The sequence below is a fragment of the Lissotriton vulgaris genome, chromosome 10 (assembly GCF_964263255.1).
Source record: "Lissotriton vulgaris chromosome 10, aLisVul1.2, whole genome shotgun sequence".
Classification (NCBI taxonomy): Eukaryota; Metazoa; Chordata; class Amphibia; order Caudata; family Salamandridae; genus Lissotriton; species Lissotriton vulgaris.
The window spans coordinates 267,552,294-267,567,994 of NC_141698.1; the positions used below are offsets into that span (position 1 = coordinate 267,552,294).

General features: G+C 50.3%; 1 protein-coding gene across 1 annotated transcript in view; it reads left to right on the plus strand.

The window, feature by feature from the left end:
- The window catches only part of LOC147685096 (uncharacterized), a 1,199,247-nt gene that overhangs the window by 526,818 nt on the left and 656,728 nt on the right, over positions 1-15,701 (plus strand). The window contains exon 18 of the mRNA XM_086940986.1: positions 2,248-2,415. Within this exon, the coding sequence (XP_086797112.1) occupies positions 2,248-2,415 (168 nt within the window). The remainder of the gene's footprint in view (positions 1-2,247; positions 2,416-15,701) is intronic.

Below are 15,701 nucleotides of genomic sequence, written 5' to 3' on the forward strand. Positions count from 1 at the left end.
GATATGCAAATCAGCTCTGACCCTGTGCCCCATGGGAACAGTCCAGTCCGAACTACAAAAGCCATGTCCTTCCCAGAACGGAATCAAGCATCCGAGGACCGGACCGGTTTCGAGGTAACACCTCTCATCAGCCCGGCTAGCTTGACTCCAGTGGTGTGGAGTGCCTGGGACCCACGTCTGAGCATCCCCAGCGCACTTATGGCAGCAATTGCAAACAAAACAGGTGATGGACAGAATGTGGATCAATGTCACACATTCACCCCAGTCCAAAGATCTGGGCCCAAATCCATCGTTTTTTTGCACTCCACACCACCCTGGGTTAGACAATGGCGATATGCAAATCAGCTCTGACCCTGTGCCCCATGGGAACAGTCCAGTCCGAACTACAAAAGCCATGTCCTTCCCAGAACGGAATCAAGCATCCGAGGACCGGACCGGTTTCGAGGTAACACCTCTCATCAGCCCGGCTAGCTTGACTCCAGTGGTGTGGAGTGCCTGGGACCCACGTCTGAGCATCCGCAGCGCACTTATGGCAGCAATTGCAAACAAAACAGGTGATGGACAGAATGTGGATCAATGTCACACATTCACCCCAGTCCAAAGATCTGGGCCCAAATCCATCGTTTTATTGCACTCCACGCCACCCTGGGTTAGACAATGGCGATATGCAAATCAGCTCTGACCCTGTGCCCCATGGGAACAGTCCAGTCCGAACTACAAAAGCCATGTCCTTCCCAGAACGGAATCAAGCATCCGAGGACCGGACCGGTTTCGAGGTAACACCTCTCATCAGCCCGGCTAGCTTGACTCCAGTGGTGTGGAGTGCCTGGGACCCATGTCTGAGCATCCCCAGCGCACTTATGGCAGCAATTGCAAACAAAACAGATGATGGACAGAATGTGGATCAATGTCACACATTCACCCCAGTCCAAAGATCTGGGCCCAAATCCATCGTTTTTTTGCACTCCACACCACCCTGGGTTAGACAATGGCGATATGCAAATCAGCTCTGACCCTGTGCCCCATGGGAACAGTCCAGTCCGAACTACAAAAGCCATGTCCTTCCCAGAACGGAATCAAGCATCCGAGGACCGGACCGGTTTCGAGGTAACACCTCCCATCAGCCCGGCTAGCTTGACTCCAGTGGTGTGGAGTGCCTGGGACCCACGTCTGAGCATCCCCAGCGCACTTATGGCAGCAATTGCAAACAAAACAGGTGATGGACAGAATGTGGATCAATGTCACACATTCACCCCACTATTTTCTGACGGGAGTAAGGACCAAAGGATTTTTCATCCCCAAGCAGTGTCTCTTGCTCTCTCCTGATTTGGGCTTGTGCTCACTCTGACACCAACTACCCATCCCTGTTTTGTCCTGCACAGCTTGATTCACAAAATGTTTTAGGATGTCAGGGCATTTTGTAATGGAGCCAAAAACTGCATTTTCTGCTACCATTAGCCAATCGGATTTAGGTGCTCACGAAATGTAAATAATTAACCCAACTAAATTCAAAACCCTCGTAGAGTTATATGTTGTATGTGGGAGAGAAACTGAAAGCACAGTGAGCTTGTAAGAGCCTCATGTGTGGATAATAAACAATATGTTCGAATCATGGAAAGATAATAATAACAAATTAATATATTCCTTTGGCATACTATTGTGTTCTGGCCAAATAAAATAAAAATGTTTGGTGGAAAAAAAAGGAAATAGTCATGTGGTGCTCCAATTTTGCAAAGAAGAAAACAGGAATCTAACTAATGTGCTCCACCGTAGAGTGTGCGTGTGTTTCTGTCTTTTTATCTTTGTAAGATCACATAACTGTAGGTTCCACAGAAAACACCATTTTGATTATTTGCTGTGGCGTTGTGGATTTCACCTCACCGTGTGTTTACTCTAGCCGAGAGTTCACAGTTGTTAGAATTCTGCCCTTGTTGAGACAAGGTCATGTTGGGAATTCTCTTGAGATCTCGTGTGTGCCATTTCGACTCTCTAGAGAACCGAGAAGTACACTAGGTTTTTTCAGGATCTTTTGTATTAGTACAGGTTCAGTGTCTATTGGCTGATTTTTTGACACTACTGAGGCTTCTTATCACAGTTTAACATGACACAATGCTTAAATAGGTAAATAAAATTAAGAAGTCTGCACTCTAAATTTATGCTCAGCTTGCACTGAGATGTGTGTAGCTGCCTGACTGGTTTTGACTTTACACTTTTTGGTCCCTAATGTGTTTGTTTTTTATTTCTCAGTGATCGCTGAATGCAGCACGAATCTGCCTGCCCTCGTTCATGGCACAAGGGTTGGTTCTGTGGGCTCCCCTGGCACAGCGACACCAAGCCCTGCAGGTAGCCAAGGTCAGGGCGAGCTAGGAGGAGGGCGAACAATGGAGATTGGTGTGAAAAGATCGAGTACAGACAGTAAGTTATTCATACCTGTGCTAAAGGTAAATGTGTGCTTCTTTTATATAGTTATTAATACCTGTATGTTGCCTATTTGTAAGGGCTACAAGTTTTGTCAGGCAAAAATAGAACAGTAGCTACAACAATTTGCCAAATATCGGCCAATTTTTGATCAAATGATTTAAATGGCATTTTGTACCAAGTTCCTAGTCGTAGGATTACACCTTGAATGAAATCCTTCTCAGATGTGCGACTATTTCTTGAATATGTGAAACTGAACCCAATTGATCTATTATCTGCCTATTTAGTTGTATCATTTCTCTCTATTTCCCTAAACATATTTTCAAGACTCTGACTTTTGTTTACATTTAACCAGCTGTGAGAAAGTGCCATCTTTCTTGCATGGGTATGCCCCCACTTTTTGCTGAATTGCTGATGTGCTTTGACTGAGTGTGCCCTGGGCTCCTGCCAACCAGGTGCCCAGGGCCTGTGTTTCTTCCCTAAAACTGTGTTGAAACTAAAGCCCAATTGGCATCTCTGGCCGCCAGTCAGCTCCTTGTGAATGGTACCCAGGGCATGGTGACCAGAGAAGACCCCTAAAGGCTTCAGCACGTATTGTGCCACCCTTAGGGGCCCTGTACCCTGACACCCACACACTGCCTTTGCAGGCTAAGTGTCTAACTACAGAACTAAACAGAGAGTCAACATGGCACACATCCCTGTGTGCCATGCCCACAAGCTCACTGCCCTGGCATCCATCAGTCACCCCTCTAGCTGGGTGCCCTATGCCAGTGGTGTGGGCACAGGTGCATGACCCCTGTGCCCCTACAGTACCCAGGGCCATTCCTGGGCACTGTAAGTGTAGTGCTGCCATTAAGAGTATATGGTGCTGGGAGGTCATCATTACGAACTCCACAGCACCATGATTTGTTCACTGAAGACTGAGAAGTTTAATATCAAACTTCTCAGCACATTAAACCCGCACTGATGCCAGTGTGGGATTTGATGTAAAATGCATGACAGAGTGCATCTTAGAGATGCCCCTGAAACCTAACCAGCTCCCAGTGTCCTGACTGTGTGTCTGCCGAGGCTGCCGCCACCAGACATGTTTCTGGACCCCTGGGTCGAGAGCGTGCCGCTCTCGGGGGCCTGACACAATACACATCCTGGGACGAGGTGCCAAGCCTCTTCCCCCAGGATGGGCAGGGGAAGCTTCATAGGCATTCCATACTGCCTTTGTGAGCTTTTCCAGGCCACTTGCTGTACTCCGCAACTGGCCCCCACCGGTTCTGACCCCCACTCTGGCAGGAAGAACGGCGGAAACACTAAGTGAGGAAAGGGGGTGTGCCAGCTCATGCCAACCCCACCCCTTAGGTCGGAGAGGCGAGGTGAAGCATGATTCCGGGCTCCGGCCATCTTGAAGATGGGGAGCCCTGCCCACTCACAGCTAGGCTCCTGCCCCCCTCCCACAGGAGAGGAGCAGGCTAGGGGCCGTACCCACCCCAGGCAGGGACCCATTGGTCCCTACCCTTGCCCTACCTGTAACGCCCCTAAATTTAGTATTTAGGGGCACCCTGCACCTTCCTTCCTCAGATCCCGATTGCAACAAGAAGAACAAGAAACAAGAAGACCTGCCATGCAGCTGCTAACAAAAGGACGATGCCCACTGACGTGGCCCCAGAACCCTACAGGCCTGTTGATCCTTGAACCTGCTCCTGCGAAACTCCGGCGTATCCTGCGGACAGCAACCTCGAAAACCCCGGAGGACCTGCCTGCCTTGAACCTTCCAAAAGACTGGGACTCCCACAAGCAGTGGTTCTGCTCAAACAGCAATACCCCTGGTGCCAGCCAGGAACCGCGAATCCAGCCCACTCTGCACCTGCCGAGCCCGGCCTGTGCCTGAGTGAATCACGACCACGAGGACGTCTCCCCGGTGACTGGGACCCGAAGTCCAGTGCCCAAAGACCCTCCTCAACGAACCAGACGACGCCTGCAGCCTCAGAGTCAAGGACCCCTCCAACTGCGACCAGCTGAGGGTAAGATTTCCTGACGCCAAAAGACACCCCTGCACCCGGTGCCCCACGGCCCCCTGTGCCTTCCTTTTGTTACCTACCTCTTCTCCAAGATCCCTACTTAACACTCGAAGTGGTGGTCGCACCTGAAGAATCTCCGTCCCCGAGCCTGCAGCCTTTGTTCACTTTTTAACTTTCCCCTTGGATAACATTGAGCGCCAGACGGCTCAAAAGCAACCTGCACTTAGCCGCCTGAGTGCCGCTGGAAGTGCAACTACTACCCTACTCTACTTCCCCACTTGCCCTGAGTAAGTGACAAGGAGCTGAGCCCCCACAGCCGCGTGGCCTGCTTGCTTGCAGTCTTCAACCAAAGGCCCCCTACCCTCTATTGGATTGCATTGGGCCTACTCTCTCTGCACCTGGCTGCCCCTGTGCCGCTGAGGGTGTGACTACTGTACCTTTCTGACCCTGGGAGACCCCTGAGTCTATGCCCAGAACCTTAACTCCACCAGTCGAGTACTTACCTAAAAGCCGATAACTCACTTTCCTTCCATAGGTTAACATTGACTGGTTTTCACTTGAAATTTCTTCTGCGGAGTTTTGAAACTTTAAAATATTCATCTGAAATCAGCCGAATAACGAATTCCGAATTACTCACCTGTGATCAGGAGAGAAGCCAGTACTGTACCTTTAAGCCAGTACTGAACCGCAAAAGTAATCCTAACTGTACTTACCAGTTACCTGCGCTTTCTTCCATAGGAAACCATTGACTGTTTTCCTGTGAAATTACTTCTAAGTGTCGATTTTTGCAAACTACAAATATTCCTTAAAAATCATACCAAATACCAAAACGTAATTACTTACCTGTCTTAGGTAGAGGTCCCAGTGCTGAACTTAGGAGTCCAGTACTGGATTACAAAAGTAACGAGAACCTACTTTACCTGTGACTTGAATTTCCTCCCATAGGATAACATTTTATATTCTTTAAAAATCACAACTGTAACTAAAACGCTTTTACTTAACTATTTACATCTTATGTCCCGGGACTGAATCCAGGATCCAGGCCTGTGGTTCGAAAAGTAATCCTTAAAGTAATCAACTGCATTTATGTAGAAAAACCCATTGAGTTCAATGTTAAATTGTGTTGCCTTTTGCAACCACTGCAGCTATTGTACTTGCAAAGTATATTGCCTTTTTTTGCAAAATAATTACCTAAAGTCACTCATATTGAGAAAAGTATATTTTGATACCAGTTGGTTCTAAAATAAAACAACTATATCTGATATAAAACAATTGGCCTAGAGTTCAGTTCTTGAGTGTGTGAAACCTTTTGCTGACTGAGTCTGTACAACAAATGCTTTACACTGTCCTCTGATACTGCCTAACTGCTCGACCTAGCTACCACTTTGGAGAGTAAGGTTATATCTAACTTTAACCTCTGTCATACCTCTGGAGACTGGGGACTCTATACACACTGTACCTTACTTTGGTCCAGTATATATATATATATATATATATATATATATATATGTGTATATATATATATATATATATATCTCCACTTTCTTACACCAGCCACAATGTAAATAGAAAGGTTGAGAGCCGGGCAAATGACTGCACGAATTAGAAAACTGTTCTGCTCTGTTTAATGTAACCACCAGTCTACTGCACCCCAATTTATTCAGCTTGACAGCCACTCCATAAGCTAATTGTATTAGCCATAGCTTATGGATTGTAAGCCTGTGGCCACATTTAGATGGGCCTAAAGTGAAATTAGAATTCTGATCAAGGCTTCTAATGCAGATTCATCACCTTATAATATTCCCCAGGCGCCAAACTGTATCTGGAAAATCTTAAGCAGTACGTCTCCATGCCTGTAGGTGGTGTCAGTCGACTGTACGTATGCAGGTCTGCTTTGTTAGTGAATTTCGCCATCTCCGTACACTGACATCAGTTCCTTTCTTTCCAATCCAACAGTGTGGATCGGAGAGCTACCTCTTTCACTTTGTGACCATCTTTTTCGAATTTTTTTTGACTTTTTTTTAGCAATTTCCTCCCAGTATGATAGGGACGTGTCGCCTAACACCCACATGTTTTAAGCCTTGTTGGGAATGTCACAGATATGTCTGTTTCTGATCCTCACTTAGTCTGTCAGTGGTGTCTGGGGTCGAACCCCCACTCAAGGCCTGCGCGACTGTCTGTTGATGCACCCAAAGGCGATCAGGGAGTGAGTCATGAAGCTCCTAGTGGCTCAGCACAAGAAGGCACCATGAGTTTCCCAGTCCTGATCTCGAAGACGATCTGAGGCCCAGTCACAGAGTCTGTCTCTCTAAGTCTAAGTCATCGTCATCAAAGTCAGGTAAGTCAAAGAAACACGAGAAGAATAAGTCCAAGCATACTTTGCCTTTGCCCCCTCTAGCTTGTGCCACACCTCACCTACCTGACTCTAGCCTGACTTAAGTAGTTTTATGTAGCCATGTACTCCATTTTTGGACTCCAAGCCCCCTCTGGTGAGCCTTCGGGCCCCACAGAGCAGAGAGCGCCCCAGCTTGGCTACTGCTGCGAGCATGACCCCAACGCCGGCTGGGCAACTCCGGCGCCGAGGCTTATGATGACCCCACGCCCAATTTCACCAGTTCCACCTGACGACTCAGACCCCATTGTTCAGTCTTACTCCAAGACGGCGTAGCTCGACATCGAACCTAGTGCCATCTGGCTTGGATACGCTGCCCCTCGACTTTGATAAGCCTAGTGCGCAATATGACTCTCAGGAGGGCTATGACAACCAATACCAATTTTTTAACCACTCTGACAAGAGGGCCCATACCTACCAAGACAACACCCTGTATGAGGATGTGGGGAATGTCAGTGGACTGGATATCTTTCAAGATGCTGGCCTGGTCTCACCTCTGGGACCTGTCACAGAGGAAGGTACATCCTTAGTTATGGTGGTCAGAAAGGCAGCATTGGTCCTCGACCAGCAGCTTCCCTCCGTTTAGGTTAAGACCAGTTATGACCGACGTCCTAACAGAGGTGCATTGCCAGGGCTATCCACTTTGGACCCCTTGCTTCCGCTCAACAAAGCCTTCATGGACTCTCTTCTGGGTACTTGGGCCAAGCCCTGCGCAGGTGATCTTATAGAGACATCTAGCTGCAGATTCCTTAACTTAGAATATCCCCAGGCATCAGACTGGATCTGGAAAACTTTCTGCAGCAGCACCTCTGCGCGCCAGGGGCGGCGCTGCACTGCTCCGCCCTGACGTCGTCCACAGACATGACATCAATGGAGCCATATAAGTCCCTCCCGGCGCGCTGACGTCAGTTTTTCTTCTTTTCCGCGTCCCAACACGGATCCTGGAAAACCAGCGGTTCCTTGGCCTGTTTTTTGGGCCTTCTCGATGCCTTTGGGCTTTAAAGCATGGGAGACCTGTGCGCGCCAGATGTCTGTCACAGACCCGCACGCCATATGTATGTGGTGCCTGGGAGTGCATCACGACTCCGAAGAGTGCGACGCCTGTCAACAAATGAAACCTAAGTCCTTAACGGAGCGTCGTATGAAATTGCTGGCCGCACGGCTGTCCAGCCCTGCACCTTTGTGCCGCCGTTCTCACTCTCGTGATTGGGTCCGCTCCCGAGGTCGTTCCCGCGGACGTCATTCGGAGACAGGTAAGCACAAATATAAGTTGCGGAGGTCGTCCTCCCGTAAATGTGATGCTGGGGCCCGTTGCTCTCTATGTTTGCCAGGCACTGGCGCCCAGCAGTTGTCTCCTCCATACCCTCCCTTCCCGGGAGTTGGAGCAACACGGGCCCAAATGGAGGCTTATTCGAAGGCCCTCTACTCTTTCTTTGGGTCATCCCTCTCCCTGGTGCGCCTTCGGGTCCCACAGAGGTAGAAGGCACTCAAGTCGGGTCTTCGCCAGCGGATTCGTCCTCGGCGCTGGCTGCGTGCATCGACTCCGGTTCCAGAGTAGATAAGTCAACTGGACATGGTGCGGAGGGCCTTCCCAGTCGTCCGTCCAGTCACCGCATAGCCCTGCGCGGCTTCCTGTGCTGACATCGGATGGGGCACCAGGTTTGACGCCTTGTCGACCTCTTTCCTCCCCGCATATAGGGGTTGGATCGCTGTTGGACCGCGCCCAGGCAGAGTCCCCTCTGGAGGTTCTCGACGTCGATACGATGCCGTCTCGGCGTCGGTCGACTCCGGTGCCGGTGCCTACACCTCCTCTTTTACAGGAGATTGACGTTCCTCTGGACTCCCCGTGCCAGACGTCATTTCGGTGCCCCTTGGTGCAGGTACCTAGCGTTCCGTGGCCTTCAGATCAACCTCGGGCTCCTCCAATTTTCCTCTCTAGTGGACGGGTTAGTCTCCAACCGTCTCCTACAGACGGTTTATTGTCGCCCCCCCAGAATGGCGACTGAGGCTAGTGCAGCTTTCACACGGGCTATTCGCAGGGCGGCAGATATTCTTAGCTTTCAGCCCCCTGTGGTTTCCCTTCCCTCTGATCCTTTACTGGATCTCCTCCACATGGAGCCTGTTGAGGTGGAGCCTTTGCTGCCCCTTGAGTGATCTTTGTTTAACATCCTGCTTGGTACCTGGGCAAAGCCCTCCTTTGGTGACCCTGTTGATCGGGCTATTGCTCGCCGGCATCGTCCAGCCCCGGATGATCCTATCTGCCTGTCCCTTCACCCTAGAGCTCAGTATCTGGTTGTTCAGACGGTTTTGACTTGCAGCCTTCCTCCACTTTACCGTTGTTACCTCCCACTAGGGAATCTAGGTGGTTGGAGACATGTGGTCGCCAGATTTTTGCCACTGTCTCCCTCCTCATGTCTGGTCTACCGTGACTTTCTGGCCTTGCAGCCTAGTTTTCTGACCTTGTGGTATTTTTTTCTTCTTCATAGGTGATGTTGCCTTGCTTGTTTTCAGTCCGGGGTTTTTAACGTAGTACCCGGATGGTGTAGGCGGTTGTTTCGCTCTCTTTGACTTTGTTCAATACAGCCGGTCGGCTGGTTCTGCCTTCTTTTCAGTCCTCTGACTGACCTTATCCCACGAGGAATCCCCTCGCAGGGGTTAAGACTTGCCCTATGTGGGGTGTTTGCTAGCTATTATATAGCTACCTTCCTACAAGGAACGTTTGGTACGCTCCTATGGAGTCTTCCTCACAGAGGTTTGGTACTTTCTTACTGTTGTTATGCGACTGACACGTTGGTGTCGCTCTATTGCACTTTCGGTTACAGTTGGAGTCTACAATTGTCCGTAGTACTTTGTAGCCTCTGTAGGGGTTCCCTACCCTAAGGTCTGCCTCGCCTGACTTTTCCATGGGCGTTTTTCAGCTTCGCTGTGTTCCTCTTTCTCCTTGTGGCTTCTCTTCTTTTCGCCAGCCAATCTCCCTTGGGACCCCTTGTTCTGTTCCGTTCTGGCACAGTTTTTCCGTGGCTGACACCCTGCCATCATATGGTGCAAGGGCGAAGATGCTGCAGGGCACAACTTTTTTGTGTTTGCGAGTAGTGTGGGGCACCCTGGTATGTTCGCTATCATATGGTGCCTGTGTTGTTCTTCCGCTTCTGCGGTGACTGGTTCTATCCTCCACTCTCCGGGATGGGTAGTGCTGTCTCATACTTCAGCCCTGTCTGGGCTTCTCTATAAGCGGTGGCGTCTTTGCCACGTACGTCTATGCTGTACACTGTCTTGTGCCCTCATTTTCTGGGCACTTCCCAAACAGGAGTTTTTCCTATTTCCGTGCAAGTGTTTTCTACGCTTCTGCGATGGGTTTCTGCTGTAACACTCTCAGGGGGAGTGTTCTCTTCAGGATACTCACTTTCTTGTTTATAAATCCTTACGTCATTATGTTGGTCCTGCTTGTTTCCACTTTGTGCCCCGCTCCATCTCCTCATCTGTCTAGCGGGGGACCGTGGCTCCTCCCGGACGGGTGGCTGATGTCGCTTATGGATCTGGCCATTATCCTGTCCAACTCTGCTTCCACATGACTGTTGGTGCTTATGGCTACCCTTGTCTTGTTTTATGTATCACATCCTTTTAGATGTGTATCTTTCTTAATTTATATCTACTCTGTGCTCTTCCCACAACGGTGTTGTGCAGGCAACATTCCTTGCTGCAGTGTCCATGGTTTTCGCCCAGGTCTGCTCATGGTGCGAGCTCTTGTGTATGTGTCCGGCTTGCCTTGGCCCCTTTTTGCCGGTTGCCTACCTGGTGATGCATACTTCACATCTCGGCTGCTCTTGCTCCCCTACAGGGGGGTTTCCCTATACTTGGTGTGGTTCTAGCATTCACACTGTATGCTTCCATGTATTTCTGTCTTCCACATGACTACCTTGTTTACTGTGGTTCTGTTCTAGGTGCTTCTGCTTGTTGCCATCCGCCTCTCATATGTGTTTGTGAAATAGCGACTGCGTACTGGAGTGTCTTCTGTTCTGGTAATGCCGGCACATTCTGGCCATGGGTCGGCATCCAGTCACTGCTGCTCCATGTATCTTAGCTGGTGCAGGTTCGGCACTGCTTTTTTCCACTGTTGCAAAAACAACAAGTGATGGACTGAATGTGGATCAATGTCACACACTCCCCCAGTCAAAAGATCTGGGCCCAAATCCATCGTTTTTTTGCACTCCACACCACCCTGGGTTAGACAATGGCGATATGCAAATCAGCTCTGACCCTGTTGCCCCATGGGAACAGTCCAGTCCGAACTACAAAAGCCATGTCCTTCCCAGAACGGAATCAAGCATCCGAGGACCGGACCGGTTTCGAGGTAACACCTCTCATCAGCCCGGCTAGCTTGACTCCAAGTGGTGTGGAGTGCCTGGGACCCACTTGTTGTTTTTGCAATTGCCGCCCTAAGTGCGCTGGGGATGCCCAGACGTGGGTCCCAGGCACTCCACACCACTTGGAGTCAAGCTAGCCGGGCTGATGAGAGGTGTTACCTCGAAACCGGTCCGGTCCTCGGATGCTTGATTCCGTTCTGGGAAGGACATGGCTTTTGTAGTTCGGACTGGACTGTTCCCATGGGGCAACAGGGTCAGAGCTGATTTGCATATCGCCATTGTCTAACCCAGGGTGGTGTGGAGTGCAAAAAAACGATGGATTCGGGCCCAGATCTTTTGACTGGGGGAATGTGTGACATTGATCCACATTCGGTCCATCACTTGTTGTTTTTGCAATTGCCGCCCTAAGTGCGCTGGGGATGCCCAGACGTGGGTCCCAGGCACTCCACACCACTTGGAGTCAAGCTAGCCGGGCTGATGAGAGGTGTTACCTCGAAACCGGTCCGGTCCTCGGATGCTTGATTCCGTTCTGGGAAGGACATGGCTTTTGTAGTTCGGACTGGACTGTTCCCATGGGGCAACAGGGTCAGAGCTGATTTGCATATCGCCATTGTCTAACCCAGGGTGGTGTGGAGTGCAAAAAAACGATGGATTCGGGCCCAGATCTTTTGACTGGGGGAATGTGTGACATTGATCCACATTCGGTCCATCACTTGTTGTTTTTGCAATTGCCGCCCTAAGTGCGCTGGGGATGCCCAGACGTGGGTCCCAGGCACTCCACACCACTTGGAGTCAAGCTAGCCGGGCTGATGAGAGGTGTTACCTCGAAACCGGTCCGGTCCTCGGATGCTTGATTCCGTTCTGGGAAGGACATGGCTTTTGTAGTTCGGACTGGACTGTTCCCATGGGGCAACAGGGTCAGAGCTGATTTGCATATCGCCATTGTCTAACCCAGGGTGGTGTGGAGTGCAAAAAAACGATGGATTCGGGCCCAGATCTTTTGACTGGGGGAATGTGTGACATTGATCCACATTCGGTCCATCACTTGTTGTTTTTGCAATTGCCGCCCTAAGTGCGCTGGGGATGCCCAGACGTGGGTCCCAGGCACTCCACACCACTTGGAGTCAAGCTAGCCGGGCTGATGAGAGGTGTTACCTCGAAACCGGTCCGGTCCTCGGATGCTTGATTCCGTTCTGGGAAGGACATGGCTTTTGTAGTTCGGACTGGACTGTTCCCATGGGGCAACAGGGTCAGAGCTGATTTGCATATCGCCATTGTCTAACCCAGGGTGGTGTGGAGTGCAAAAAAACGATGGATTCGGGCCCAGATCTTTTGACTGGGGGAATGTGTGACATTGATCCACATTCGGTCCATCACTTGTTGTTTTTGCAATTGCCGCCCTAAGTGCGCTGGGGATGCCCAGACGTGGGTCCCAGGCACTCCACACCACTTGGAGTCAAGCTAGCCGGCTGATGAGAGGTGTTACCTCGAAACCGGTCCGGTCCTCGGATGCTTGATTCCGTTCTGGGAAGGACATGGCTTTTGTAGTTCGGACTGGACTGTTCCCATGGGGCAACAGGGTCAGAGCTGATTTGCATATCGCCATTGTCTAACCCAGGGTGGTGTGGAGTGCAAAAAAACGATGGATTCGGGCCCAGATCTTTTGACTGGGGGAATGTGTGACATTGATCCACATTCGGTCCATCACTTGTTGTTTTTGCAATTGCCGCCCTAAGTGCGCTGGGGATGCCCAGACGTGGGTCCCAGGCACTCCACACCACTTGGAGTCAAGCTAGCCGGGCTGATGAGAGGTGTTACCTCGAAACCGGTCCGGTCCTCGGATGCTTGATTCCGTTCTGGGAAGGACATGGCTTTTGTAGTTCGGACTGGACTGTTCCCATGGGGCAACAGGGTCAGAGCTGATTGGCATATCGCCATTGTCTAACCCAGGGTGGTGTGGAGTGCAAAAAAACGATGGATTCGGGCCCAGATCTTTTGACTGGGGGAATGTGTGACATTGATCCACATTCGGTCCATCACTTGTTGTTTTTGCAATTGCCGCCCTAAGTGCGCTGGGGATGCCCAGACGTGGGTCCCAGGCACTCCACACCACTTGGAGTCAAGCTAGCCGGGCTGATGAGAGGTGTTACCTCGAAACCGGTCCGGTCCTCGGATGCTTGATTCCGTTCTGGGAAGGACATGGCTTTTGTAGTTCGGACTGGACTGTTCCCATGGGGCAACAGGGTCAGAGCTGATTTGCATATCGCCATTGTCTAACCCAGGGTGGTGTGGAGTGCAAAAAAACGATGGATTCGGGCCCAGATCTTTTGACTGGGGGAATGTGTGACATTGATCCACATTCGGTCCATCACTTGTTGTTTTTGCAATTGCCGCCCTAAGTGCGCTGGGGATGCCCAGACGTGGGTCCCAGGCACTCCACACCACTTGGAGTCAAGCTAGCCGGGCTGATGAGAGGTGTTACCTCGAAACCGGTCCGGTCCTCGGATGCTTGATTCCGTTCTGGGAAGGACATGGCTTTTGTAGTTCGGACTGGACTGTTCCCATGGGGCAACAGGGTCAGAGCTGATTTGCATATCGCCATTGTCTAACCCAGGGTGGTGTGGAGTGCAAAAAAACGATGGATTCGGGCCCAGATCTTTTGACTGGGGGAATGTGTGACATTGATCCACATTCGGTCCATCACTTGTTGTTTTTGCAATTGCCGCCCTAAGTGCGCTGGGGATGCCCAGACGTGGGTCCCAGGCACTCCACACCACTTGGAGTCAAGCTAGCCGGGCTGATGAGAGGTGTTACCTCGAAACCGGTCCGGTCCTCGGATGCTTGATTCCGTTCTGGGAAGGACATGGCTTTTGTAGTTCGGACTGGACTGTTCCCATGGGGCAACAGGGTCAGAGCTGATTTGCATATCGCCATTGTCTAACTCAGGGTGGTGTGGAGTGCAAAAAAACGATGGATTCGGGCCCAGATCTTTTGACTGGGGGAATGTGTGACATTGATCCACATTCGGTCCATCACTTGTTGTTTTTGCAATTTTTTCCACTGTTGTGCATACTTGACCAGTATGCCCTTACTCTGTCATACCGTTTTTTTCTCTCTCTGGGTCTTGCTTCCAGTCGACACCTCTGCTCCTGCGGATCCTTCGGGCCTAGGTTCAGTTCATCTTCTTTACGAAGCCATGTACTCTCACTTCCGCACCAACATTTCTGGCTCTGTGGTTCTTTCTCTCACCCCGGTATACATACAGTGTTTTTTTTATAGCTGTTGTTTAATGGTTCGTGGTGCCTTTGCCTCCCATTGTTTTCTGCTCTTTTCAGAGCTTCATGGTCTGGTGTTGGCTCCGCTGGCATTGCTGTCTCCACTGTGTTTCTTCACTTGTAAACTGTTAAGTTCTTCTGGAACTTGGTGGGGTTTGCTCGCAGACATCCCTCCTCTATGGGTATGGCTTTGGTATCTATTCTAAGTTAAAGAATCGGCGGATATATATCTCTATCAGATGGACGAGTTACCTACCTTCGGTAACGATATATCTGGTAGAGACACAGTCTAGCCGCAGATTCCTTAACGCCCACCCATCCTCCCTGTTCTGCGAGGAGCTTTTCAAGATGGGTTTTTCCCGCATTCATCTTCCTTCTGGTGGCTTTGTCTTCCTGCTGTGCGACATTTTCACTCCACGCCTAGACGGTATGCTTATTCTGTTTTACTTGCTCTGCTCCACCCATTCTCATGATTGGGCGGTATGTTCATGTGTCATGTGTTCTTTTACATCCCTACGCCCAGAGCCCTCCAGTGTGAGGTCTGTCCATGTTCACCCCGCCTCTCTTCCCCCTTTTTAAGGGCTCGCAAGCGAAGCGAGCTAATGCCCTTATATTAGGGTTTCAAAAATGGACCTTGAGATTCCACATAGCTCGTGCATGTGTATTTTAAGGTCCATTTTCATTGGGCTTTGGGTGCGTGCTGTTTTATAACAGAACACGCAATAGGCCATAGGCCATAGGCAGTCGCGTAGCTCCGCCTATGACCTATTGGTGTCTGTTACCCGCACGGCCGACATCTGTTTTGCATTATCGTGGCCGATAATGCAATTCAGATGTCTCGCTGTGGCGTGCACGGGCGCACCACTTGCTTGCTTGTTAAAGCTGGAAAACACCTCCCTTCCTCCTCCTCCCCTGCCTTCCCTCCCCCCGGCTCCTTCCAACACCGTCCCTTTGCCTAGGACATCACAGGATTCGTGTAGCTCCTCCAGGAGCCGGCTGAGGCGGGAGGAGACGTATGCAGATAGCTAAAAAGACAAATAACGGCGTTGCCCTCGTTTAGGACTTGTTTTTGTTTCTTCTCCGGTTTTGCTGTAAGCTTTTTGATTTTTCATGCAACCAATGCAAATACCCCCTGCTGCCGTTTATATTTCGTGCAGACATATTTGTAATATGAATTGTTTAGTCTTGAAACAACTATTATTAATGAACAGCAACAATGACTTACTGGCGCGTATATAAT